Source organism: Semicossyphus pulcher, unplaced genomic scaffold (assembly GCF_022749685.1).
Source record: "Semicossyphus pulcher isolate SPU_LCO1_2020_fin unplaced genomic scaffold, fSemPul1.0.p SCAF_20, whole genome shotgun sequence".
Taxonomy (NCBI): domain Eukaryota; kingdom Metazoa; phylum Chordata; class Actinopteri; order Labriformes; family Labridae; genus Semicossyphus; species Semicossyphus pulcher.
In genome coordinates this window covers 16319499-16344659 of record NW_027211694.1, presented here as the reverse complement: position 1 = coordinate 16344659, position 25161 = coordinate 16319499, and the positions used below count along the sequence as shown (strand labels likewise).

The window sequence follows — 25161 nt, the reverse complement described above, 5'->3', positions numbered from 1 at the left end:
CGAAACAGGGATCCCTTTGGGTCTGCTGACTTATGTTTTTACGCATGGGGGATTAATAAGGGAGGTTATGTAACATCTACATACAGGTTAAAGGGTTCTGACTGCAGCCCCCTCCACTACATCTGCAGTGGGACACAGAGGAGGAGGGGAGGAGAGGAAGAGGGAAGAGAGAGAAGCAAGAAGAAAGAGTGAGCTGAGGAAAGGGATGAGGAGAGGAAAAGAAGAAGAGAAGGAGAGAAAGTGGAAGGTCGAGAGGAAAGGAGAGAGGGTGAGAAGGATGAACACAAGATAAGAGGAGAGGAGGAGGAAAGTGGAAAGGAAGGAAGAGTGAGGTCAGAGAAGGGAAAGGGGAAAAGAGAGGAGAAGAAGGGATCAGGGGAAAGAGGAAAGAGAGAGGGGAAGTAGGAAGAAGGGGAAATAAGAAGGAGATAAGGGAGGAAGGGATGAAGGGAAAGGGGAAGGAGGGAGGGGAAGAATGGATGGAGGGGAAAGAGGAAGGGGGAGGGGAAGAAGGGATGAAGGGGAAAGAGGAAGGAGAAAGGGGAAGTAGGAAGAAGGAGCAAAGGACAAGGAGAGGAGAGAAACTAGGAGGAGAGGCAGGGGAGAAGGATAGACAGAGGAGAGGAAAAAAGAAGAAAGGGGGGAGGGAAGTGAGAAAGATGGAGATGAGAGAAGGGAAAGGGAATGGTAATGAGATGAGGAGATGAAAAAGAAAAGAAAAAGAGAGAAGGAGGAAGGAATTGGGGGAGAGAAAGAGGGAAGAGAAGAAGGTGAAATAGGAGACACACGGAAAGGGTGGAAAATATATGAGGGGGGAAAAGTTAGAGAGAAGAGGCTATAGAAAAAAATAAGGAGGGAGAAAAGAGGAGGGAAAGGGGCTGACAAAAGTAGACGAGAGGAGGAGGAGAATGCAGGAAGACGAGAGGAGGAAAGGTGAACTAAGGGGAGGATTAGGGGAAGGACATAATGAAGAAGAGGGAACAAAAGAGATGAGGAGAAAAAGGGAAGAAGGGGTTAAAAGAAGGGAAAAGGAAGAGAAAGGTGAAAAGAGAGGGAGAAAGGAGGAAAGGAGAGAAGAAGAAAGACGAGAAAAGAGAAAGAGATTGAGAAGGTGATAAAAAGGAACAAAGAGAGTGAGGAAAAAGTAAAGAGGGGAAGATAAAAAGAGATAAAGGATTAAAGGAAAGGAGGAGAAAGAAGAGAGGAAAAAGAGAGAGAGGAGAAGAGTTGAGAGGGAAGGAGAGGAGATAAGGCAGGATGAGGAGAGGAGGTAAAAGGAAACGAGAAGTGAGAGGAGAAAAACCCATCATATCCGACAGCCACCGTCCAAAGCGGGTGTCAGCTTTCAAATAAGTGCTGATGGCGATGACACCCGACAGCCAAAACAGGATGTTTGTCATCAACTGTCGTTCGACATCACCGACATGTGACGGGAAAGTTTTCACCTGCAGTCAGCGATCACAGTGAGAGATGATCTGTCCGAGCAGCAGGGCTAAGTTTAGCACGCTGTCTCCACGTCATGTATAGCAGGGATCACTGTGTACATACAGAGTGAATTACACTGCAGAAGAGGCTACACATATTTTGTTTGTTTACCATCATGATGATTTTTCTGCTGTTTTTTTGCGATTTTTCTAGCTCAACACATTTTTAATCAACTTTTTAGCAACCATTTGACAGTTTGTTCAATACATTTATTTGTATTCAGTTCAAAAGTAATAAGTTCTAGCTATACCGCTTTGATATCTGTCCAGTAAATACAAAGCTAAAGCTAGCGGAGGGTTAGCATAGCTTGGGACAGAGACATGAAACAGGTGGAACAGCTGGCCTGGCTTTGTTCAAAGGGCAACAAAATCCGCCCACCAACTCTTAAACTAACTAGTGTGTTTCATCTTTTCAAGCACCAGGAGATTTGCTGGCTTACGGGGGTTATGTGCGAGCTTAGACTCTAGGAAGTAACTATACTTACTTGTATTGGATCCTTTCCTCTGCTGTGAAATCAAATCTCAAAAATCTTGGAGTCCTATTTGATCAGTCGATGCTTTTTGACGAACCTATTAAATCATTAACCTGATAATGTTTCCTTCACTCAAGAACTATACTAAAATCTGTTGTCTTGCAAGCTGAGTTAAGCCCCTTTCTCACTGGTCAAAAAACCTGCTAACACCCGGCTTTTTTGCTTCATTAGAAAGGTTACAATCTGCATTCAGACCAGGGTCAAATGACTCTGTAGTAGACCCGGGTAATTAGCGCCTCGGCCCCGATCAGCATTGATGGGAACACAAAACCCGGTTTGACACGCTAATCCCTACCCCTTTGTGGCGCGATGCTGTGCTCCGTCGTAACTTCTGCGACTCCTTGTCATCTCAGCTACAAATACAAATACAGTAGTAATAGTACAATTGTAACTTTTCTGTGTTTTTGGGTCATTTTTATTATTATTGTTGTTGTTATTATTATAGTAATATTTTGCGAAGCACTCTGTGACCTTCCTCTGTGAAAGGCAGTATACCAAATAAACCTTCTTACCCACTTACTACTCCTGCCAAAGAAATAGTCCCACTATTACCAAAAAAACTTAATGTCCTTTTATATGTAGCCTTCAACTACATTATATTGTGTTATGAACCCTTTATTTATTGTTATTATATTGCTTATAAATGCTAAAAACAAAAAGGAGCTTGAATGACGTGTTCTGAAGTGTGTTGATTTTTGCATTATACATTTGAAAACAGTACATCCCCAGTTTTCCCCAAGTGTGAAGAAGGGGTTTGAACGATCATTTAGATTGACCTTCAGAGAGATAGATAGATAAGAATATCATGTTCTGTTTGGAATATATGTAAATTGTACTCCAAACGATCTTTGTACGTTTTTTTTTTATTGTGTTTGGAGACTTGGCCTGGACATTTCTATAGTCCTGGCTATTGCCCCCCTTAGAGATCTCTGTGATTGCTGTTGGTTTGAGGCAAATAGAAAACAACTCAGTGTCTTACTTTGAAGACGTCGACCTTCTGCTTGTTGTCCTTCAGTCATATGTCAAAAGGTCATCCATTTGCCCTCCAGAGCTGGGTGAAACAAACCATGAAATGTGGTGTAAATACAAAGTCAAACACTACATAAAACTGAAGCCATGTTAGGTCTAAATGGATGACTTATAACAAATAAAGATACTGCAGACGCAGGTTTTGTTAACCACACCAGCGGTGTCTCACACATGAGCTAATATCTATGAATATGAACTGTGCTTACTTAAACTGACTTAAAAATATCATCTCAACCAGACATTATCTCAGGATGGACAGTGCCATAATAATCCCTATGCACACACAGAAAAGCCTCCAGGGCTGGTTAATGTTTGGTCAGATATTTCAGATAGTGAGGGGAATCATTTCCTGCAATTCCATCCAAAGAACGGCTGCATACCAGCCTGAATGACTCACTGTTGCCATATAAACCAAACCATGATCATAAAACATTGTGAAATACTCGTCTCTGGTGGGAGAACATGAAAACACGGGCCTCTTGGACAGGGGCCTCGCTGTAGTGAAGAGGGATGGAAATATTTGCCATCGTGTATTTGCTAAATTTAAAGAATCCTTACAGGCATGAGGAAGAACACATCACATTGTTTGCAAGCAGTAGGATAAAACATATTTATTCTTGTGACTTACGTCAGTGCAACCAAACGGTGTGAAGAGGTCTGGTCCTGGTAAATTAGCTTCTAATGCCATCTTGTGGAATGATCTGGAACTGCAGGAGGAATGGGCAGGAGGGCTTGCAGAAGACTTTTCACAGCACACATATTGACATGTTGGAAAAGCACAAGTGTTATGAATAACATTAATTACGACTCACCGCACTTAGGTGATCCAGTTCAAACTTAAGAAAATTAGATTCACCTGTGATTCTCTTTGATGGAAGGAAGACTTGAATTTTATATGCAGCTTCATTTAACCACTACTGAATGCTTTGTATCAAACTAGGGATAACAATGAGTAGAAAGCATTGAAATATTTTATTCAGCTTGCTGCTTCTTTCACTGGTAGAATAAACACTGTTAGATGAACAACAGGGTGCAAATCTAAGGGAACCACATAAATGAAGTTTTGATGAGGTTATTAAATTTGCTATGTTACCCCTTAAATGTTTTGGGGATAAACATGTGGGAACTTTATGCACAGAACTAGAAATGGATTATAAGATCATATAAACCTGAGTTGAGTTTTGTATGTAATTCTTGGTACATTTTTGTTTGCATTTCTTTTGGAATTTTGTGCATTCCTAGTTGAGTTTTGAATTTATTTTCTTTAAGGCTTTGTCTGCATTTGTTGTAGAGATTGTATAGATACTTCTGGTTAAGTTTTATTTGTATTTTTTGTGTCTTTTTTTTGTATTTCTTGCCAAATTTTGTTAGTATTTCTTTTAGTTTTGTTTGTATGTTTTGTGATTTGAGTGCAAATTCTGTATTTCTTGAGGAGTTTGGTTTATATTTCTTGTGTTTTGTTTGTATTTCTTGATGGATTTTGTATGTATTTCTTGTGGACATTTGTTTGTAGTTCTTGTTTTTTATTTTTTGCGGATACTTCTCAATATGGTGTGCCTTATGCTGGCCACTAAAAGCCCACTCTAAAATGTGCAGTTTTACTGTATTGGGGGGGTCAGAAAACCAGTCAGTATCTGGTGTGACCACCATTTGCCTCACACAGTGCAACACATCTCCTTCGCATAGTGTTGATTGTGGCCTGTGGAATGTTGGTCCACTCCTCTTCAATGGCTGTGCCAAGTTGCTGGATATTGGCAGGAACTGGAATACGCTGTCGTATATGTCGATCCAGAGCATCCCAAACATGCTCAATGGGTGACATGTCCGGTGAGTATGCTGGCCATGCAAGAACTGGGATGTTTTCAGCTTCCAGGAATTGTGTGCAGATCCTTACAACATGGGGCCGTGCATTATCATGCTGCAACATGAGGTGATGGTTGTGGATGAATGGCACAACAACGGGCCTCAGGATCTTGTCACAGTATCTCTGTGCATTCAAAATGCCATCAATAAAATGCACCTGTGTTCGTTGTCCATAACATACGCCTGCCCATACCTTAACCCCACCACCACCATGGGCCACTCGATTCACAACGTTGACATCAGCAAACCGCTCACCCACACAACGCCATACACGCTGTCTGCCATCTGCCCTGTACAGTGAAAACCGGGATTCATCCGTGAAGAGAACACCTCTCCAAAGTGCCAGACGCCAGAGATGAGCTTCCCTGAGACGGTTTCTGACAGTTTGTGCAGAAATTTTTTGGTTATGCGAACCGATTGTTGCAGCAGCTGTCTGGGTGGCTGGTCTCAGACGATCTTGGAGGTGAAGATGCTGGATGTGGAGGTCCTGGGCTGGTGTGGTTACACGTGGTCTGCAGTTGTGAGGCCGGTTGGATGTATTGCCAAATTCTCTGAAACACCTTTGGAGACAGCTAATGGTAGAGAAATGAACATTCAATTCACGGACATTCCTGCAGTCAGCATGCCAATTGCACGCTCCCTCTAAACTTGGGACATCTGTGGCATTGTGCTGTGATAAAACTGCACATTTTAGAGTGGCCTTTTATTGTGGCCAGCCTAAGGCACACCTGTGCAGTAAGCATGCTGTCTAATCAGCATCTTGATATGCCACACCTGTGAGGTGGATGGATTATCTTAGCAAAGGAGAAGTGCTCACTAACACAGATTTAGACAAACTTGTGAACAATATTTGAGAGAAATAGGCCTTTTGTGTACATAGAAAAAGTCCTAGATCTTTAAATTCAGCTGATGAAAAATGGGAGCAAAAACAAAAGTGTTGCATTTATATTTTTGTTCAGTGTATTTCTTGTAGTTTTGTTTGTATTCTTTGTGGAGTTTTATTTGTATTTCTTATGTTTTGTTTGTATTTTTTTTGTGGAGATTTGTTTGTATTTCTTGTTGGTTTTGGCTGCAGAATTGTATAGGCATTTCTTGTGGGGTTTTGTGTTTTTATGTATTTTGCATGTATTTCCATTTGGACTTGTGTATTTCAAAGGCTCATCTTAACGACAATACGTCGAAACGTCGAAAATAACGACATAACAAGTGACAGTCGTCCATGCCACATGTCATTTAACAACCCTAATATTGAGATGAAAAAACAGCACAGTATTATGATTATAGTAGGATAATGGAAAAATAAGGAATAAACAGCACTATACAGTACATCGTTTGACTCACTACTGTTAAAGCATAAATGTTTCCCTCAGCTGAAAATAATGGGACCTACTTCCACCGAAGTTGCAATGTAGTAAGCCAAGTGTGAGCGAAGTGTGCTCAGCTGTCTCACGGATGCTTCGCAACTTGATCTGTGCAACATTTGCATGTGCTTGCTCTGATTAAGATTCTATTGAACACCACCCAAGACCCAATTTAATATTGACCTTTAATATTCTCCTTTAAGGGATCACCTCAAACCCAAACACAACATAAACCAGACGAGCCTCTACTTACTTACTCAACTCAGTTTATTTACAGAGTATTTGAAGAGCCATGTATGCAAATGTACTGAAATTACCGACAGAACTCTTCTTTTATTACACATGGGGAGCAGATTCATCAGAGTTTGATGTCTCAATCTTTTGATCTAGATGCCTCAAAAATCCAGTGAGTGACTGTTTCTTGATTTTTTTTTCGATAGCTGTCCCACAGGGGAAACAATAAATTAACCAGGTTTTAAGCTGTGCTCTGTCTTCCAGACTTCAGTAAATGTAGCAGAAACAAGTTGGTTAATAACTCTGGGTGAGATCAAGACACAAACAAATTAAGCAAAAACCAAGCCTGCGGTAATCCAATGAAGAGCAACCAAAACAAAAGGCTGTACCAAAACAGTTTCACTACGAGATACCATCACAGTCCTTCCTCCAGTGAGCTTCTAAATCTGATGTTCCAAATCCCAATCTAATATTCAACGTAAGATTTCACGTGTCCAACAGAAGAGTTGTGATAGCACGATAAGGATCTTGAATACTTTATTTGTAACATCACTTTTCCTGCTATCACAGCGCTCAATCTAGTACACTCACTTGCATAACCGTCACAGATAAGTATCATAGAAGGAGCAAAAAATTACGGTGAAAAAAACTTGACAACTCAGCTCAACTCACAAACAGCCGTTTCCACTGTCCTGATATTGGTTTGATTATGGTACATGCCTCTTACACTGAAAATAAAATAGAGAACAGGCAACACAGATAGCATGGACAGACAGTTAAAAAAGGAACATAAAAACAGAAACGGCTCAGCGTCCGACACCCTTTAAAAAAAAAGCACATTTTCAACAGCAGTCTGCGACGACATTCAGAAGTCTTCTACCTTTCTGAATGTGTTCGGAACGGCTTTTTTTATTAGCATGTGGACGTAATCTGCTCACCCTCCCCAAACTGTCCAACGGGGTTTGAAAGAATTTTTTTTTACTGCAACAGTGGATGAAACAAACATTAAATCCACAGTTTCAGAGGCTGAAGTTGGGAAACTTTTACTTTGACAGGGTCAGAAAACGACATTAAACCGGCAGATTTTGGACTCAGAGATACAAAGTCCCGGCTTCTAAATGCATGCTGGCCTGTCTTATCTGTCAATCATAGACAATTAAGTTTATATTAAATCAGCTAACCAAGGACTAAATGCTTTTTTATGTTAGCCGTGGCTATTCAGAAGTTGGGTTACTCCACTGGCAAACATCGCATCAACCTCTGCAGCTTCTTTAAGTTTGTTTAACAGTAAAAATGATGGAAAACCCTTCATTTACCAGGCGATGAAGCGGTTTTGCCTGTTTTTTCAGCATCTCATCACAGCTTCTTAAAAATAATTTTGCACTGCAGCTACAGAGCGTTTTCTGAAATGCTAATGTGGGATTGAAGAACAGTTTTAGAAAGTCTATTTAACCCTTTAACTCACTTTCAAGTGCAGTTTTACAAACAAGGCTGTCATTGCTGTGATAATGTGTTTCACCTCCGTGCTCCATATTAAGTGCCCCATGTGCTTAACAGTAACAAGTAAACACCACCAGTTCAGTCTTGTGATGTGTTTGTATGAAGAGACACAGGAGTGGGAATCCAACTAACCTCCTTGTCGACTGTAAGGACTACTCTCCAAAAACTCATCGTATTCCCTAAAGAGAGTAAAGAGAAACTTCATCATTCATATTCCCTCACTTAAAGTGGGTAGAAAATCATGCTGTACACTCCCGACGTGATGAAATAACCCAAGTCATCTCTCACAAAAGACATACAGATGTGTTGACAAAAAAATGCATGTGTTAAAAGAAGAACAGCTTTAATGCATGAATGAACATCTTGCAGACGTACCAGTTTGTGCCCGAGTCAGGACAACATATTGCATGTTATTTTTAAGACTGTAGTGGGGAGGGTGTCATTCTGAGTCCATGCATTTAAATAGCAACACGGGAAAAAAAAAAAAAGCTAACACACACTTAACGCGTCTTAGAGAGGAAAATAAGTCACCCAGAGGTCTGCAGCAGTAATTCTCGTCTTTCAAATAGCTTTTGGACTTATAATCTTATTTTTTTTTCTCTTTTTTTGTGTGTCCGTTAAATTTCAAATGTTGACAGAATAGAAGTACATTTTGTGGATCACATTCAATCGCCTCGTCTCTCTTCTTTAATCGCTCTTGCCCGCGTAGTTCCTGGTCCATGATCGGGCTGTGGGAGAGAGATAAGCATGGTGAGAGGGGTGATACTGAGCAGGACTGCGATGAAAGAAAGTGTTGCAGAGTGTACACAGATACAGACAAGCTGCCATAACAACAGGTTAGGTAACTGGAATGCCCCAAGATTTCCAAATAAGAATAAAAAAAAAAGTTAATCACCTTAAAATTCTGTGTATAAGACACATTTTTAATCTAAAAAGTGGGTTGTGTCCTATGTACCGGTGCGACCAATATACTAGTATAAAATGCAGAGACAGGTATTTTATTGTGTTACAGTATTTCACCCAGACGATGCCGTTATACTCTAGCTAAAGCTTCGTCACGGACATGCGGCGTCATGATTACCATTGCAGCCGCTACCCTCACAACTATCAATGTTACCATAGGCTGAGCTCAACTGATGCACTGGTAGCTAGCAGGGCTGCTAACTCGACACGGCACAAAAAGATGGTACGCTACAATTTGAATGTGTTTTAAATGAAATAAATTGCAATAGTGTTGATATAACTTGTAAACACATTTTATATTAATAAATAGCTATAGAAAACAGAGTGCGTCTTATATTCTGGGTATTACGGTACTCAAGAACAGGAAGAAATAGCTTTAGCTTTAACTTAGCTAATAGCTTTAGCTTTTTTTTGGATCAGCTGATAGAAAGTTTGTCAGGAAACAAGCCAAAGTTTTGCAAGAAACTGAGGATTACATTCATTACCATGCTGCCAATTATTAAGTTGAAATAGTTTTCCCAAGCTCAAGATTAAATATTTCAATTTCTTGCCTTGTCACAACAAAAATTCAATACCCATTCATTTAAGGCATTTGCTGTATTAGTTGACAGACTTTGGGTTCTGGACACCAAGTCAAACTAAAGTTTTTCATCACTGGGACCCCTGAGGGAATGCGTTGAACATATTTGACTAGTGTTTTTTAGTATTGTGTAATTTAAAACAATCCCTGATTAATGCATAATTCTTTCCTAAATACTGCAATTAGACTTGCTCTTGAACACACAGCAACACTGTAGCATTCTTTAAGTGTCTTTTCTGATGTACATAAAAGTCACATAATACATTTAGATAAGGTTTGATTGAAAAACATTCATGTTGGGCCCTGTGTCCACATGTGGCCTTTTTCTGAGTGCCAGCGTCTTTTTTCCAACTGATTCCAACGAGGACAGAGCGCATGCAGCTGTCTAGAGAAGAAGCGCTGCACCCAGTGTCTTTTTACAGAGCACTCCGCCTTTTTATGTGGCCGCTTCGAGCCCTTCAAGCTGAAAATCTCTGAACTTTTAGGAAATGCGCTGGTGCTGTCACCGCTGCTTTTTTCAACCAACCAATCAGATGGGGTCCCACTCGTCACCCTGGTTACCATCAAACACAGAGGAGCAACTTGTTTTGGCCGTTACCCAGAGCAAGATAGAGACCGAAAAGCCCATTTGTGGATGCAGATCGGCCGAGCGCTAAATGTTGCTGGCAAGTGTTGTGCTTTTATCGACCTACACTTGCTGTTAGCTGCGTAGTAAGTTAAACGTATTGTGGTCACAGAAACTAAAACCACGTGAGTTTTTTCTCTCACTCTACAAGTGCTTCATCCCAGCGCTCTTCTGCCAGAAAGGGGCACTATGTGGACACAGGGCCTTAGGATGGATTATTAGGGACAACTACATGCATATGCTATTGCTGTGCCTGATTTACAGACTAAATTGGCCTTTTATTAACACTCTATTTAAGGGACACTCAATACTCCCATCATGAACCACAAGCTAAAGATTTCAGATCAAACAAAGCATTTTTCAAACTGGAAATATATGTAAATGAGATGTAACTGGAGAAAAAAGTATGAATTAAACCCTCACCTGTCTCGATGGCATGGCTTTCGTTTTTCTTCCACTGCTCTGCAACATCGTTTGCCAGAGGGTCGTCTGGATTAGGAGCACTTAATAACGCCTGAATAGATAGCAACACTGTACGGATCTGCAAGGCTGGAGACCACTTATCTGCAAGATGGAAAGTTCAGAAACAGATGCAGAGAAAGAGAAAAATTACAGTTTAAAAAGGGTGAAACTGCAAAATGGGGAAGACTTCACAGTGACACAGCATTAGTTTTAATGGGTATAGATATTAATAACAATAATAATAAGGCAAAAAAAGAGCAGTAACAATCATGGATGAGTTTAAATGTTTCCTTATGCTTCCTAATAATGGATAACAACTCTGTTTGAAGGAATTAAAAACAATAAAACATAAGCTAATGACAAAATTTAAGTGCAGTTCCAGATCAGCGTGTCGACAAATCACTCTGTTGCAGTATTTTCTTTTTAAAAACCGTAGCAAGTTTGGCAACACCTCTGCTGTAGTCTGGTTTGCTCTTGCCAATAAACATGAGCTTAAGTTGTTTACCTCAAGACTTGATTTAATGCTTGTAATCACATCTGCTTTCTGCAAATAAAACAATCTGATTTTAAGCCATTTCATGTTATAAAAATGTTTCCACATTTCGAATGCAACAATTAATCTGTCCTTGGATTCCTCACTCTGCTTTTGTGGTAATGTGTAATTTGGCGCTTTGTCGGTGTCAGTCAGGCAGGGCAGCAATTATCAACTACTGTATTTGATGGTTAATTATTACTGCCTTAGCTAAGTTTCTTTGGCAAACTCTTCAACCTAAAGCCATATTTAATTGTGTCACAATTTAAGTAGAGCTTTATCCCCATCTGACTTGACTCAATGGTTTAGGACATATTTTTATAACACTGAATCAAATGACTCTGTAATATGAAAGAGGTGAAAATACTACCAAGGACACTGAGAAACAACAACTAGGTTCAGAGCTCTGCACCATTTTTATCTGCAGCTCCTGTGGGCTCACTAATTACCTTATAGGCAGTCGCTTCTTTGGCTGCCGATAAGTTTTTAGAAAAAAAGGGTAGCTGTGAGAGCTATAAATCATCAAAACACTGTGAAAATACTTTATGCTATTTGAGTGGTATATGTTCAGCACAGAACAGCAGACAAGCAACATTATTTGTGCGTTTCTTAAAGAGACAGTGCTAATTTTTGGCGAACTTTAAGGTTTGCATGCAACCAAAATAACGCCATATGGAGGGAGTGTGGTCCTGCGTCGACTACTCCAAGAAAATTACAAAAAATAAAGTACATCACAATAACTGTCTCAAATGAATTGTTACCAGCATGTTTTCTTACCTTTCAAAATGTCTAAACATATTCTTCCCAGTTTGTCAACATTGGGGTGGTAGATTTTGGTCATGAATCGCACTTTGGGAGCTGCCATGGGATACTCTTCTGGAAGAAATAGTTCAAGTTTAAATGTGCCTCCTTCAAAAGGAGAGTCTTGAGGCCCTGCAATGACCACATGGAAGTAACGTGCATTTTCTTCATCAGGTGTAGCCGTGATCCCTGGAACAGGCTCTGCAATCAACCGCTGTGTCTCCTGAGTGTGGTCAGAATGGGGAATACATAATAACACTGTAAGTGATTTTTCTAAGTTGAAACACTGGTGTAAGTTACATCAACAAAATGTTTGGTATCCAAAATGTCAGATAACAATAAGAAATATCCACCTTATTTCCAAAAGCTAAAAGTTAGTGCTTCAAAATGCTTGTTTTATCCTAAATCCAACATGAAAGAATGGCCTATCTGTTTTCTATGACACAAGGCTAACCAACCAGTTAATTTAGAGACCGTAACTGAATTTCAAGCATTTTTACTCAAATACATTTGTGATTCAAAAAAAGATACAATTTAATTTATCATTCTCAACTACTTGATGAATGAAGTGTTTCAGCTACATTATGATCCACTGAATTACACATTCTGCAAACTAATAAGTACATTGCACCTGGTGTGTATAAAGTAAAGTTGCATAATTTCACTGTAAAATGAATTACGTGTTTTGCCCCATTAAAAGACCATCGACAACGGAAATCAAAAGGAGGAAGTGGAACATTGTTGTCATATTTCTGCATTTAGTCAAGCAGGTGCTCTAACATCTGCAGTCAACAGGAAGAAAACTGGTTTACGCCTGTTGTAAATACCGTTGATTATTTTTGTGAGGACAAAAAAAGAAACATAACAGGTTTCCACAATGACAGCTTGGCCGTGTTGAAAACCTGTTTCAATAAAAAGCTGCTAGATGTGGCGGAAAAGGCTGCTCGCGCGCACTGCTGGGCCTGGCCCCGTGAAGCTGCGGTGAGGCTGAGGGAGGAGACCGCAGCGCAACAGGCCCGAAATGTATGCCTAGTTTTTCCTTAAATTTCAGACGTATAAGCAATACTATTATTTTCGATTAACTCTGGGAATTTAAATGTTTTGACACCACAAGGAGAACGTCTGACACAAGCGGCAGACATGTGTTGTTACCAAACACCAAAGCTACAGTTGCTAGCCTAGCTTCTTTAGCGAACTCATTCATCTGGCAGCTCGGACAAATTGTCAAAATGTGTGGATTCATTCCACAAATTAGCAACCCAGTGCTTTGAAACTACAATGTTAGTATAACAACAGATGTAAACATAAAAATGCAACACATAAGAGCGAATTGTAGAAAACGGAAATAGAAAACAAAACACCAACGAACCAGCGAGCTAGCTTGATAAGAGCTAATCGTGTTAGCCGCTCTAACGTTAGGTGGAAGAGTTATTACGTCACTATTCCCACCGTATATTCTTTCAGTTAATCAAAAACAGGCTCATTAAGACATATATACAGTGTCCGGAGCAAAGTGTACCTTTACAATCCTACGAGGCAAACCGGCCATCTTGTGTTAGCTATTATATTTTTAGCCGTGGACTCGCCTTCTCCTAAGGTTGGATTGACTGAGCTGCCGGGGCGGGGCGGGGACACATATCTCGCTCTTCCGGTGGCTTCAGATGACGTCAAAACTATGCTCGTGCTCAAGATGGTCCGAGTACAATTATAAATGGCAGTTTTCTCTTTACTGCTTAATTTCGGTCAGATGTTGGGGATAATTTTCAACAAGCCTTCTGTTCAGAATGCTATACTTAAATATGAAAGCCATCCAAATGATTTTATTGTTATATTAAATGCTATTTTACTAGAATAAAGCATGCATTTCCATTTGTAATTCAAGTCTTAATAAAGTCTGAAAATACAATAAAAAAGGGTATACAAAGTTAATTGTTATCATTGCATAACACTAATTTATCTGCTTTTACTTTATTTTAAGTTTATTATTTTCTTTTATGCCATTTGATTGCACCTAAAATATAAACTGTGTAACATCTTTATGATAAATAGAAAATTAAAACGATAAAGGTGTCTTACAAAAAGACTTCTTAGATTCTTAGGTAAGATATTAGTCTATAAGTGAAGCTTTGAAAGGCCATATAAAATGTATCACTCTGGACAAGAGCGAGTGAATCCCTGTTCAGTTTAAGGTCCACGTCATTGAGGTTCCTTTGCTAAAAAAGCTTTTACTGTGAAGTGACTTGCACCCCCGTTTTCACAGTACACTTTCATGGACCTTGGCTACTCCATGAAGGAGCAGTTCTTCTTGCAAGCACAGTAAAACCTCTGTGTAAGTGTCCAAATCTTGTGGCACATAAGTGCGGCTAAACTGGTGGTTTCTTGGTATCCAAGAAAGAGGCTTTTATTTTGAATACATGATAAATTAATAATAATGCATTTAAGCTGTGCTGATGGCTGACATTTATTACTGGTCCATTGCTCTTTTGGATGCAGGTTTCATTTCTATTGCAACATTAAAAAAGTAGTAAAGACTGTAAACAAAACCAAGTAAAATCGTATATAAAATCTTACCAGTGATAAGTTTCGATACAAAAACCAAAGGATAGGCCACTGACAACGTTAAAAGGTGATCATGATATAGATTATGGCAAACACAAGGATGTATATGGAATCATTCCTGTTTTGCATAAAGCTTTAAGAATCAAAACAATTTGCATTTTCAAGGTACAATCCATAAAATAAGATTACAATAGAACAGGCCCTAAAATGTGGTTCAGTACATCTAGACAGTTTCTATAGAGTATTAAAAAGCCTCATCACGACTGACTTCATATTTTACAGTTTATTTAACATCATTGTCACAACAAAAACACACATCATTTGCAGTTTTAAAGCTTAAATTATCTGTCCTTTGGGGGATCCTTCTTTCTGCGTCTCATGTGGTACCTGTGAACAATGAATGATATGTTTAGTTTCAGCTCTCATACTTTACAGTGACATATACTGTAGGTACACACATTAATGCTGCAGTGGAAGAACTTTCTACAATACCTCATCAACTACAGCAGCTACATTAAATCAACTGAGCACTTTGCTAAACTAAAAGTAATCTGAAGATCCCAAACATGAAAAATATCCTAACAATCTCTGAATCGTAAATCAAGCCTTTCTAACAAAAGTGTAAAGGCAGTGTGTACTTACTGTCCTACTGGATACCAGCGGTGTTTGGTGGTGTAAAACATCTTGCTCAGCTCCTCTATAGTGGGCCCCTTTTCCTTCAGAATCTCCTTGCTAAGGTGGGCTTTTAAAACCTGGTCGTGGGTCTCAGCTGGGTTGGTCAGGGGGTCTGGTCGTTCAATAGGCTGCAAAGATTTACGATCATGAACAACTTGTAAACATTTAAAACAAATACATATATTCATTTCATGTAATCCTTGAAAAATCTTTCTAGCTTATTAGTAAAAATCATTGAATGCATTATCAGACACCAGTGGACAGAAGTGCAGGATTCATCTGAAACCTGCAGCCTCTGATTTCTCTCACTTCATAAAGTCCTAACCTATGAGATCATTGGTTATAGTTTATGTAATATTATTACTGACGCATTGATATTTATGTAGCAAAAAAAGCCTTCTCTTACCTGGGTGAGCTCATAGGGAATGTCGACAGCGGGATGGTAACACACTACGGTTTTCCCATCTGAAGTGACGCCAATTTCCACATTGCTGTATGCAAGAAAATGTACAGTTATTGGTCATGATGTTTTAAATTAAAAAAGCTATCATGTGAAGGAACGTGCTGTATTTCAAAATTGATTAATGAACTGCAGTTTCGTGTCATGGCTAGACCCAATATTGGTGCTTTTTTAATCATTTTGGACTAGAAGTCATCTCATACCAGTTAGGGTTATCAAGTGAAGGACCACTGATACTGGACTTCTGTCGCAATGGCACCAAACACGCTGCAAAAGAAAACCAAACAGGTGAGACACACACATATCATGTAACTAAACTAATCAGAAGGACAACTTAACATCTTAGCTGGATATAATGCATCACATTTAAAGCATAAATCCACTGCAGACCACCATTAATGATACGTTACAGAGTCAACTTACAGGAGGACCAATAAGTTATGACACCTGCTAACAAATAGTGGGTTGCTCATTATAAGTGGGTTCTGAAAGTAGCTGTGTGCAATCATGTTTTCAAGTTATTTCGATTATTAAATAGGATATTACGCTACTCTGTTACTACACTGTTTACTGTAAATAGAGACTTCCTATCATATTTTTAATAAGAACTACAGTTGTGACAGCAGAAACATAATTAATGCTAGCTTAATCCGAATGCTTTCTCAAGGTTAGCCTCTGTTAGCTTTTTCTCCCAACAACGTTTGGTTAACGGTTATAAACGGAAAACCAGCACGACCTCCAACAATTACTTTTCTAAAATATATATCAATCAACTTACTTTGTGCACATCGTAGTGTCACCCCGCTGGAAAGCCGCGTTAGTAAACTGTGTAGCTTGCACAAGTGACCCGACGCCATGCTCAGTTCAGTTTTTGTGGGGTGTGCATCACTTATATGGTTCCGTGTTGGCCCTCACTTCTTAGATTTTGTTCCGCTATGACGAGACCGGCACAGACATGTGAAATAGAGCGAATCCAAGCCTATTCTACATAAGTTTCTAACAACTGATGAACAGGGCTGGAAACTGTCTGGGCTGGTCCACTAATATTGTTTCTAATTTTAATAGTTACATATTTAAACTCCCTGCCCAAAGGCCTGTTTTTGTATTAGGTTATATAGCTTGAGATGGCAAAAATCCAAATGGCATACATTTCCATATCAGCTTCCCTTTTGACAAAACACACAACAACTTTAAAAGGTGCAGTGCATCTGAGGGTTACAGACTCCAAAAAACAAGAAGATTCACGTCATAAACTGTATGTATTTATTGCAGATACAGCATGTTAACAAGTCATTTCGCAATACTTTGGCCAGATATAAGTACACAGGCTTCTTTTAATGAATCCTTATACCATTAATTACTACCAGGAAACCCAGGTATTAAATATCACAATGTAAAGTACACACTGTTTTGTGAAAATAGTTTTAGTAGCGCATTGCATTTAGAAATAAACACCACCTACAAATTAAAAAATAAATTCCTAGAAATATTCACTTATATGAATATAGGAAACTTCTTGTCTCTTCTTCATACCTCTTTTGATTGTGTAATGCCACTGTTGTTATCTGCAGCAAGACAAGCTAAACAAGTTTTTCAGGTGTTTTAGTCCGTTTTCATTCTGCCACCCTTTCAAATCCTCCACGAGTGCAGCTTCGTTTCGTCCAATCCTTTTACCCAAGAACTGCACAATGAGGAACACAAGCTGAGCAGCAAGATATACATGTCCTCAGATTCTCAGTTTATTTATTTTTACAGGTTGGTGATGCCTCCAGAGCGTCACTAGGAGACTTCCATCTCTGCTGTTGCTGCTGAACTGGATGCCTGTGATCCTGTATTCACCACCAGGCGCTCTCGACTGCCAAACACCTCAGTCACTAAAGGAAAACCATCACAACACGTGAAATTTAACAAATGACTTTGTGAATAAAGATCAGGTATGTTTTTCAAAGAATAAAGTGTGAAATTATTTACAGTAAACAGCAAAAAGTGTGTTGTATTAAGACTTAAGGAAGGAATAATGAACATATAGATTTAACCATACCTGCTGCAACATCACTTATATCCCAAATGCGCAAGCCATCTCTCTGTCCCCCAAAGGCATAGACGAAGGGCAGATCAGGGCAACATGAAGCACAGAACAGCACGCCCTGTTCACAGAAGAGAAAGTGCACTGTTGTAACTCCTTTAACAACCACAAACTTCAAGACTTTCACATGGCTGAATAAGGAAAGGCCGTTTATGTAACTTCTTACCATTTTCATATCCCGAGAGTGCACCAGGTTGGGTTTGTTGCCCAAAATGTCCCAAATCTTTACATGTTTGTCTGCTGACGAGGTGACCAGACATCCTTTAACCTGGCTGCTAAGGTCCAAACCTGCAGAACAGTTGAAGAAATTAGATGTAAACACATTTGGTCCACCATGAGGTAAATATATTACCAAAACCTTTATGGCACGAAGGCAAGTAGCTCAGCTGCCAATCAAAATTTGTCACTAGCAGTTATATTCAAGTTTTTGGAGACATGTTTTCAACTGATTTATATTTTATTTGGGATGCCCAAATTCTATCCCTTCATGAGTACACTCCCTGTCTGAGGGACACCCCTCTTTTATGAACTACAACACCTAAATCGGACACTTACAAAACAACCACATGGAAATTACATGGTGGAAAACCGCAGACAAGTTTCCCTGCGTGTACGCATAATGTTAGCCAATTTTTCCTCCATGATTTCAACAAGCGGTTATTCTTTTCTTTTTGGATGGTGAACTCTTCCTTCTACTTTGATGGTACACACACATACACTTCTACCAACCTGAAACTTCTTCATCATGAGCCCTAAGTGTGAAAACAGGTTTATCTGAACGTGCGTCCAGACAGTAGACAAATCCATCCTCTGTGCTGGCCTGAAACATGAACACATACTGAAGTTAACCACAGGCTTGTGAAAGAAATAGATAAACACATCTTATTGCACAATTACGAAAGAGTATACACAGCAGCTGTATTACAAATCATCATAAACAACAAGCTTAAAAAGGAATGTGACGAGTGGGAGGCGTTTCTTATGTGGTTAACTTTTGAATGATAGATTATTCCTCCTCTTACCAGCACTAATGGAACATTAAACTATGCAACACGGGTCTGCAGGAACCAGATCAAGGAAGTATTAAGGCACACATTACACTGCTATAGATAATTTGCCAGTTCTGCATATTATTTGAGAGGCTGGAGAATAATAACTGCCCCTGTTAATAAAAGGATCACCATTGTTCTGTATTTGTAACAGTAAGTCGTAAGTATTTATGAAAAAAATCACAGTTAACTGTTTTTTTCAAGAGCATTTTCAACGCATTTGAGCACCCACCAGGAAGTTGCACGGTGAAAAGTGGTTCCAGACCAGACGCTCCACCTGACCACTGAACCTCCAGGTCCGGTAGCTGTTGTCTGGACTGCGACAGTCATACAGGACCACTGTCCTGGAAGGAGAAAAAAGGAGAAACATCACATTTTATTTCTTAAATCTTCAGTTTACTTCCTTTCACATCAGTCTGTAAGCTACTGTTATTGATTATTATTTCTCAGTCTGTAAACTAATGTTATTGATTATTATTTCTGTTTTTTTTATACTTATTTATGTCATTATTAGTTGGTTCTTTTCTTTTATGTTGTGTTTTGTTATTGTTAGGTCCTTTTGTCTTAGTCCTTTTCTATAAATGTAGATGATATATTGGTGTATATTTAGTATAAATCATGTTCATTATTACTATTATTATTATTATTATGATCGTTATCAATAGTAGTATTTCTAAGGAAGAATAGATTTATAGATTTATAAATAATTGTGCAGGGAGAAGGGGTGGGATTAGATACGTTTCGACTTCTTCCCACTCCTTTTTGAACAAACTTTTCACTGTCTGTGTTGTTGTTTTCTTTTCTTTCTTTTTTTTGTTCAAAATAAACTTTCAAAATTCAAAAAAATTCAAAATTCAATACTAACTAAAGACAAAACTAGATAACACTTACTTGTCATATGAGCCTGATAACAGAGTTTGAGCCTCAAATGGGTGGAATGCTAACGTCTGGACCTGAAAGACAACACATTTGGTTCATCCAGAAGCATGAGCCTCCAAATTCTGAGGATGTGACACCAAATATATTCTTGGAATAACATTCACAATCTTTCTCTCGCTTTATACCTTATCCGTGTGCCTGCGCAGAGTGGTGGCCGGCTTGCCCTGAGTAAGATCCCACAAGATGACTGTGTCGTCTGCTGATCCACTGGCCAACACATTTCTGAACAAGAAGAGAACATTGTCTTGTGTTATGGTATAAAAATCCATTTGATTTCTGTACACATACGCATAGATGTACATAATCTAACGACAGCCTGAGAATACAGACCTGAGCAGTTTGTTCCAGGATAAATCCAACACGGCATCTGTGTGCCCCTCGTCAGGCTCGGCTGCTGCCCCCTGATGTCAACGACAGCAACAGACAGCAATGTATTAATAGTAGCTAACAAAGCAGGGATTCTAAACAGGCTAGAAATAGAAAGGCCAACAGGACAAACATATAATTTATCAATGAGTAGACCTGCTCTCACTGTAAAGGTGATTGTGTTGGACAGTATGAGAACACACTCGCTCTTACCTTCTTGCTCTTCTTCTTCTTCTTGGAGGCCTTTTTGCTCCCCAGGGAGAAGGCTGGCTCTAAACAGTCCACCACATCCAGGTCCCACACATCTATCTGAGGAGTCATGTTGCCCACGGCGGCATAGTTAGCTGTAGTAAAGAAGGACAAGGTCAGGAACAAACACATTAAACACGTAACACTTCTAAGGGTTGTATTGGCCTAAGATGAAATATAGCGCTTTAATCAAAACTGAATTTTCTCACCTGGTCCTTCTCCAGGATTGGGGTCAAAGTTTAACCACTCGATACACAGCGGGTAAGCTGGCAGCAGGATATCATGATGAACATACATAGAGTCCTCCTCTGAGTTATAAACTGTAAAGCAAGAGATCAATAGTTAAATATGTGTTTGAGAGTTCTGTGGTACAAAAAAATTGCAGTTAATGTTTGTGGAAGGGAGTCAATGTATAAACACATCTATCTATTTCATTTACATCAACACATGTTTATTATTTAGCTTTTATTTTAAGCTTAAACAGTTGATATATATATTTACTGTGGATCTCCAAATTGCAGCAGTCCTTCTCTGCCCTTCCACTGAGGATGAGATTGTCACTGGGCTTGATTTGAAAGTCGTCTCGTTCATACTGGTCCTAATAAGAGGAAAAAATACAGCTGAGCAATTTTACTGTGATGAGTCAAAATAACTATTTAAGTATGACTATATTGCATTTGCAAGCATGTAATCATTGGGGGCACTCACTGTGTCTTTGATGGTGATGTAAGGATCCTCCTCATTAGAGCAGAACACTGTGAGCCCAGCCAGACTGTCGCCCAGATTAGTGGTCTCTAATAAAAGACAGTAGATGTGTCAGTCTAAGCTACATTTAAATAGACAAAAGCAAGTAACTAAGACTACTATTCACCAAACTTCCTCACCTGCATCCTCTTCGTCATATTTATCCAAGCCGTACTCTGCTAGCTCGTCATCTTCCTCCTTTTCTTCATTTCCATCATTTGGGGCTTCAGCATTGTCTGCTGTATTACTATCAGGAGGATCAGAAGCAATACCTTCATCCTCCTCTACTTCTTCTTCTTCCTCGGCTGCCAGTTCTCTAATTCACCAGAGCAGATTAAAAACACACAAGACATTGGCTTCAGGGAAGAAGAGTAATATTGTATTTATTATTCAGCACTCACTGACTGGAAAATGGCAATGGTTACACTTGTAACATTTGGTAAACCAAGAGATAAGAGATGCACAGCTTACCCCAGCTCCTCTTTCGCTTCAGTAATGATGCGCTGTAGCTCCTCTTGGCTCAACTCAACCTGTAAAGGAATTTAAAAAGTGGTAGAAACAAGTTTATCACATATCTCAAACACTCAGCAGATAAAAGAAATAAGGGCAAGAGACTGTGCCTTCTCCTTGGAATACTTGGTAAAAAAAATGTCAAATCAATAATGAATAATAATAATAATAAATAATTTTATTTTGAAAGGCTGACTGTCTTTAGAATAAACTCCTAATATTTTCATATTTACTTAATTTGACAACACAAAAAACTTCCACTTGTTCCTTATCCGGATTTCCAATTTATGCTACTTTCAATCATATCAAATGTAAAATTATTCTAATGCTGGGATCGTTAAAACTATGATAAAGTAGCAGTATTACAAAGTGTGCCGCTTAGCTATAGCAGAAGTAGCTAACATCTACTTCTAACAAAAACCGTAAAATAATTTTACCAGACAGTTTTGTGTTGACAGTAAAGTTACACACTGAAAATATTAAATACAGATAATTTTAATTTGGAACTTTCATTTCAGTTAGTATGGTAGCATAGTGTAAATGCCATGTTGACAAATTAGCCGTTGGTCGGCTAACGTTAGCAAGCCGAACATGTCACTTACTTTGTCCGGGGTTCCCTTGGCAACGCCTCTGCCCACCCATCCGACACAAGTAATCTGTGAGCTCATTCTGGAGAAAAAGTGTGGTTTTCTTTTAATAAAATCTATAAACGCGTATTGGTTGTCAGAACTACTTCACCCCAGGCATGCACACATTGGGCGTACTTGTGTACATGTGAGCTAAAACGGGTCCTGTGTCGCATCTAGATGACGTCAATAGAGTGTTGAAAAATCTGCCTGATCATAAATGCTGGATGTTAACCATTTGGTGCAGCTGACATATCACTTAAATAAATTCGTCAAAGCAAGATTTAAATTTGAAGTAGAAAACTGCTACCTATGCGACACAAATTTAGAAACATCAGAACACCTGTTCTTTGCTTGTGACACAACTCATCGTTTATGGAAATCTGTGCATGATTGGCTGACTTTTAAGTCCATAAACATAGACTTCTTCTTTTCCAATCCAATCCAATCCACTTTATTTATATAGCACATTTTAAAAACAACAAGGTTACCAAAGTGCTGCACAACAGATAAAAACAGCAAATAAGTCAAATTCAAATGTTAAAATAAATACATAAAAAGTAAAAGATTGGGGCGGCTGTGGCTCAGTGGCAGAGTCGGTCGTCCTTCAATCGGGTGGTTGGAGGTTCGATCCCCAGCTCCGTCAGGCTACATGTCAAAGTGTCCTTGGGCAAGACACTGAACCCCAAATTGCTCCTGGTGGCATAGACAACAGGCATGAATGTGGTATCTGATTGACAATTGGGCACTTTATGTAGCAGCCTCTGCCATCAGTGTGTGAATGGGTGAATGTGATATGTAGTGTAAAAGCAGCTTTGAGTGGTCGCAAAGACTAGAAAAGCATTTTAACTACTGAGTTTATCTGTTTATCAAGTTTAAAATCACTGTCCATTTTGACGCCGAGGTTTGTGACTATGGGTTTTACATATGACTGCAGGGAGCCCAGGTCTAGAGGAGGGACATCACAACCTCGACTGGGTCCAAACACCATGACCTCAGTTTTGTCTTCATTTAAGTTTAAAAAGTTAAAAGCCATCCATGCCTTGATGTCCTTTAAACACTCTAGTAGGGGTATCAGGGAGCTCTTATCATTTCTCTTAAGCGGCAGGTAGATTTGGCAGTCGTCCACATAAAAATGGTAAGAGATGCCATGTTTTTTAAAAATTAAACCAAGGGGGAGCATATATAAAGAGAAGAGGGTGGGCCCAAGGATTGAGCCTTGGGGAACTCCACAAGATAGGGTGGCAGAAGACGATGCAGAGTCACCAAGACTCACTGAAAAGCATCTCTCGGACAGGTAAGACCTGAACCACTCAATTTGAGAATTGTGTGGTCAACTGTGTCAAAAGCAGCAGTAAGGTCTAAAAGCATAAGAAAGGCAGAGTCACCGGAGTCAGTAATGAATAAAAGGTCATTAAAAACCCTTAAAAGTGCAGACTCAGTGCTATGAAAAGCTTTAAAACCAGACTGAAAAATCTCAAGAATGCCATGTACTTCTAAAAAGGACTGTAGTTGTACAAGTACAGTTTTCTCTAAGATTTTAGAGATAAAAGGAAGCTTTGAGATAGGTCTATAATTTGATAGAACCGAAGTGTCCAGATTTGGCTTCTTCAATAGGGGTTCCACAACTGCTTCTTTAAAATATGTTGGGACAACCCCTGAAGCAAGACTGCTATTAATAATTTTTTGGACACAAGGTCCAATAGTCTCCCAGACCTCTTTAAAGAGGTGAGGAGGAACAATGTCTGTGGGACAGGATGAGGGTTTAAGTTGAGTGACAATTTTTGCGAGAGATGAAAGTGACACACACTCGAACCGATTTAAAACAGTTGAGCAAGTGACGGCTAAGGAAGGTTCAAAAGAGGGGGGTGAGATATGAGTTCTGATGGTTACAACCTTATCAATAAAAAAGCAGAGAAAATCTTCACAGACTTGTGACGAAGCTTCCAGACAGGTGGATTGGGGGGCATTTAAAATCGAATCAATAGTTTTAAAAAGAACACGTGGTTTATTAAGATTTTGGGAAATAATATCAGAAAAATAGATTTTCTCCAGCTTTCTTTTAGAATTTCATAAGACACATGAAGCCTATCTTTTATCCATCTGCCCTCAGCTCTCCTGCACTCGCGCCTGGCCGCACGGGTGGTATCATTGAGCCAAGGCTCAGATTTGGGTCTGGGGCGCATCATTTTTTGTGGGGCGACAGTGTCAAGAGTGCCGGAACAGGTGGAAAGAAAGGTTGTAGTCAATTTTTCCGTGTCAAGGTAGGCAGAGGGCATTGTGTCAAACTGATTAGCAATGATAAATGCAGAGGAAAACTGAGCAGCGGTGGAAGGTTTAAGCATGCGACAGTAGCGCACAGAAGCACACGGTTTAAAACTATGAAAGGGCAAGTTAAAATCAAATAAAACAGGCATGTGGTCAGAGAACACTGCGTCACATACCTGAACATTTAAAATAGGCATGTCATGTGATAAAACGAGGTCTAACGTGTGTCCATGTTCTTGTGTGGGTCGAGTAACATATTGTACAAAGTTACGTTCTCTTACAACATGATCCAACTTGGATCCAACTTGGAGTCGTCCTAAAAGACAAGAACATCGAATTCCTTGATAATAATTTGATCATCGTGACAAAGTTTTACATACATAAATTTAGGTTTGCCAAATCTCCCCCATTGTGGATTGCACTAAAAAAATGAACTTATAATACTACACAAATGTATAAAAAAGTTGAAACTGCCCCTGCCAGAAAACGTCCACTTATTTTATTTCTGATTATTTTAATGGGTCAATTTCCTCTTACACACTGATTTTTACAAGAAGTTTATGAGGTCTGTGTAATTTTCTCTTTTGGACAGGTTTTTTTTTTTCTCACACTGCGACACTTATACCTACTATACAATTGTGCAATCTTTTTTCACAGGAAATG

At 39.3% G+C, this 25161-nt stretch overlaps 3 protein-coding genes across 3 annotated transcripts; all 3 read right to left on the bottom strand.

Annotated features, from left to right (window-relative positions):
• Positions 1-6516: 6516 nt before the first annotated feature.
• ube2nb (ubiquitin-conjugating enzyme E2Nb) lies at positions 6517-13574 on the bottom strand. The gene is made up of 4 exons (XM_069671018.1): positions 13487-13574; positions 11944-12190; positions 10596-10736; positions 6517-8732 (listed from the first exon to the last, which is right to left on the bottom strand). The coding sequence occupies exons 1-4, from the start codon at positions 13514-13516 to the stop codon at positions 8692-8694; spliced, it is 459 nt and encodes a 152-aa protein (XP_069527119.1). The 5' UTR covers positions 13517-13574; the 3' UTR covers positions 6517-8691.
• Positions 13575-14794: 1220 nt separating this feature from the next.
• mrpl42 (mitochondrial ribosomal protein L42) lies at positions 14795-16525 on the bottom strand. Its single transcript, XM_069671475.1, has 5 exons — positions 16440-16525; positions 15865-15928; positions 15608-15692; positions 15169-15329; positions 14795-14913 (listed from the first exon to the last, which is right to left on the bottom strand). The coding sequence occupies exons 1-5, from the start codon at positions 16516-16518 to the stop codon at positions 14868-14870; spliced, it is 435 nt and encodes a 144-aa protein (XP_069527576.1). The 5' UTR covers positions 16519-16525; the 3' UTR covers positions 14795-14867.
• Positions 16526-16915: 390 nt separating this feature from the next.
• pwp1 (PWP1 homolog, endonuclein) lies at positions 16916-22358 on the bottom strand. The gene is made up of 15 exons (XM_069671253.1): positions 22207-22358; positions 21566-21624; positions 21235-21410; positions 21059-21144; positions 20852-20948; positions 20560-20670; positions 20315-20445; positions 20066-20136; positions 19861-19957; positions 19688-19749; positions 19029-19140; positions 18477-18567; positions 17914-18035; positions 17703-17808; positions 16916-17535 (listed from the first exon to the last, which is right to left on the bottom strand). The coding sequence occupies exons 1-15, from the start codon at positions 22270-22272 to the stop codon at positions 17441-17443; spliced, it is 1482 nt and encodes a 493-aa protein (XP_069527354.1). The 5' UTR covers positions 22273-22358; the 3' UTR covers positions 16916-17440.
• Positions 22359-25161: the final 2803 nt, after the last annotated feature.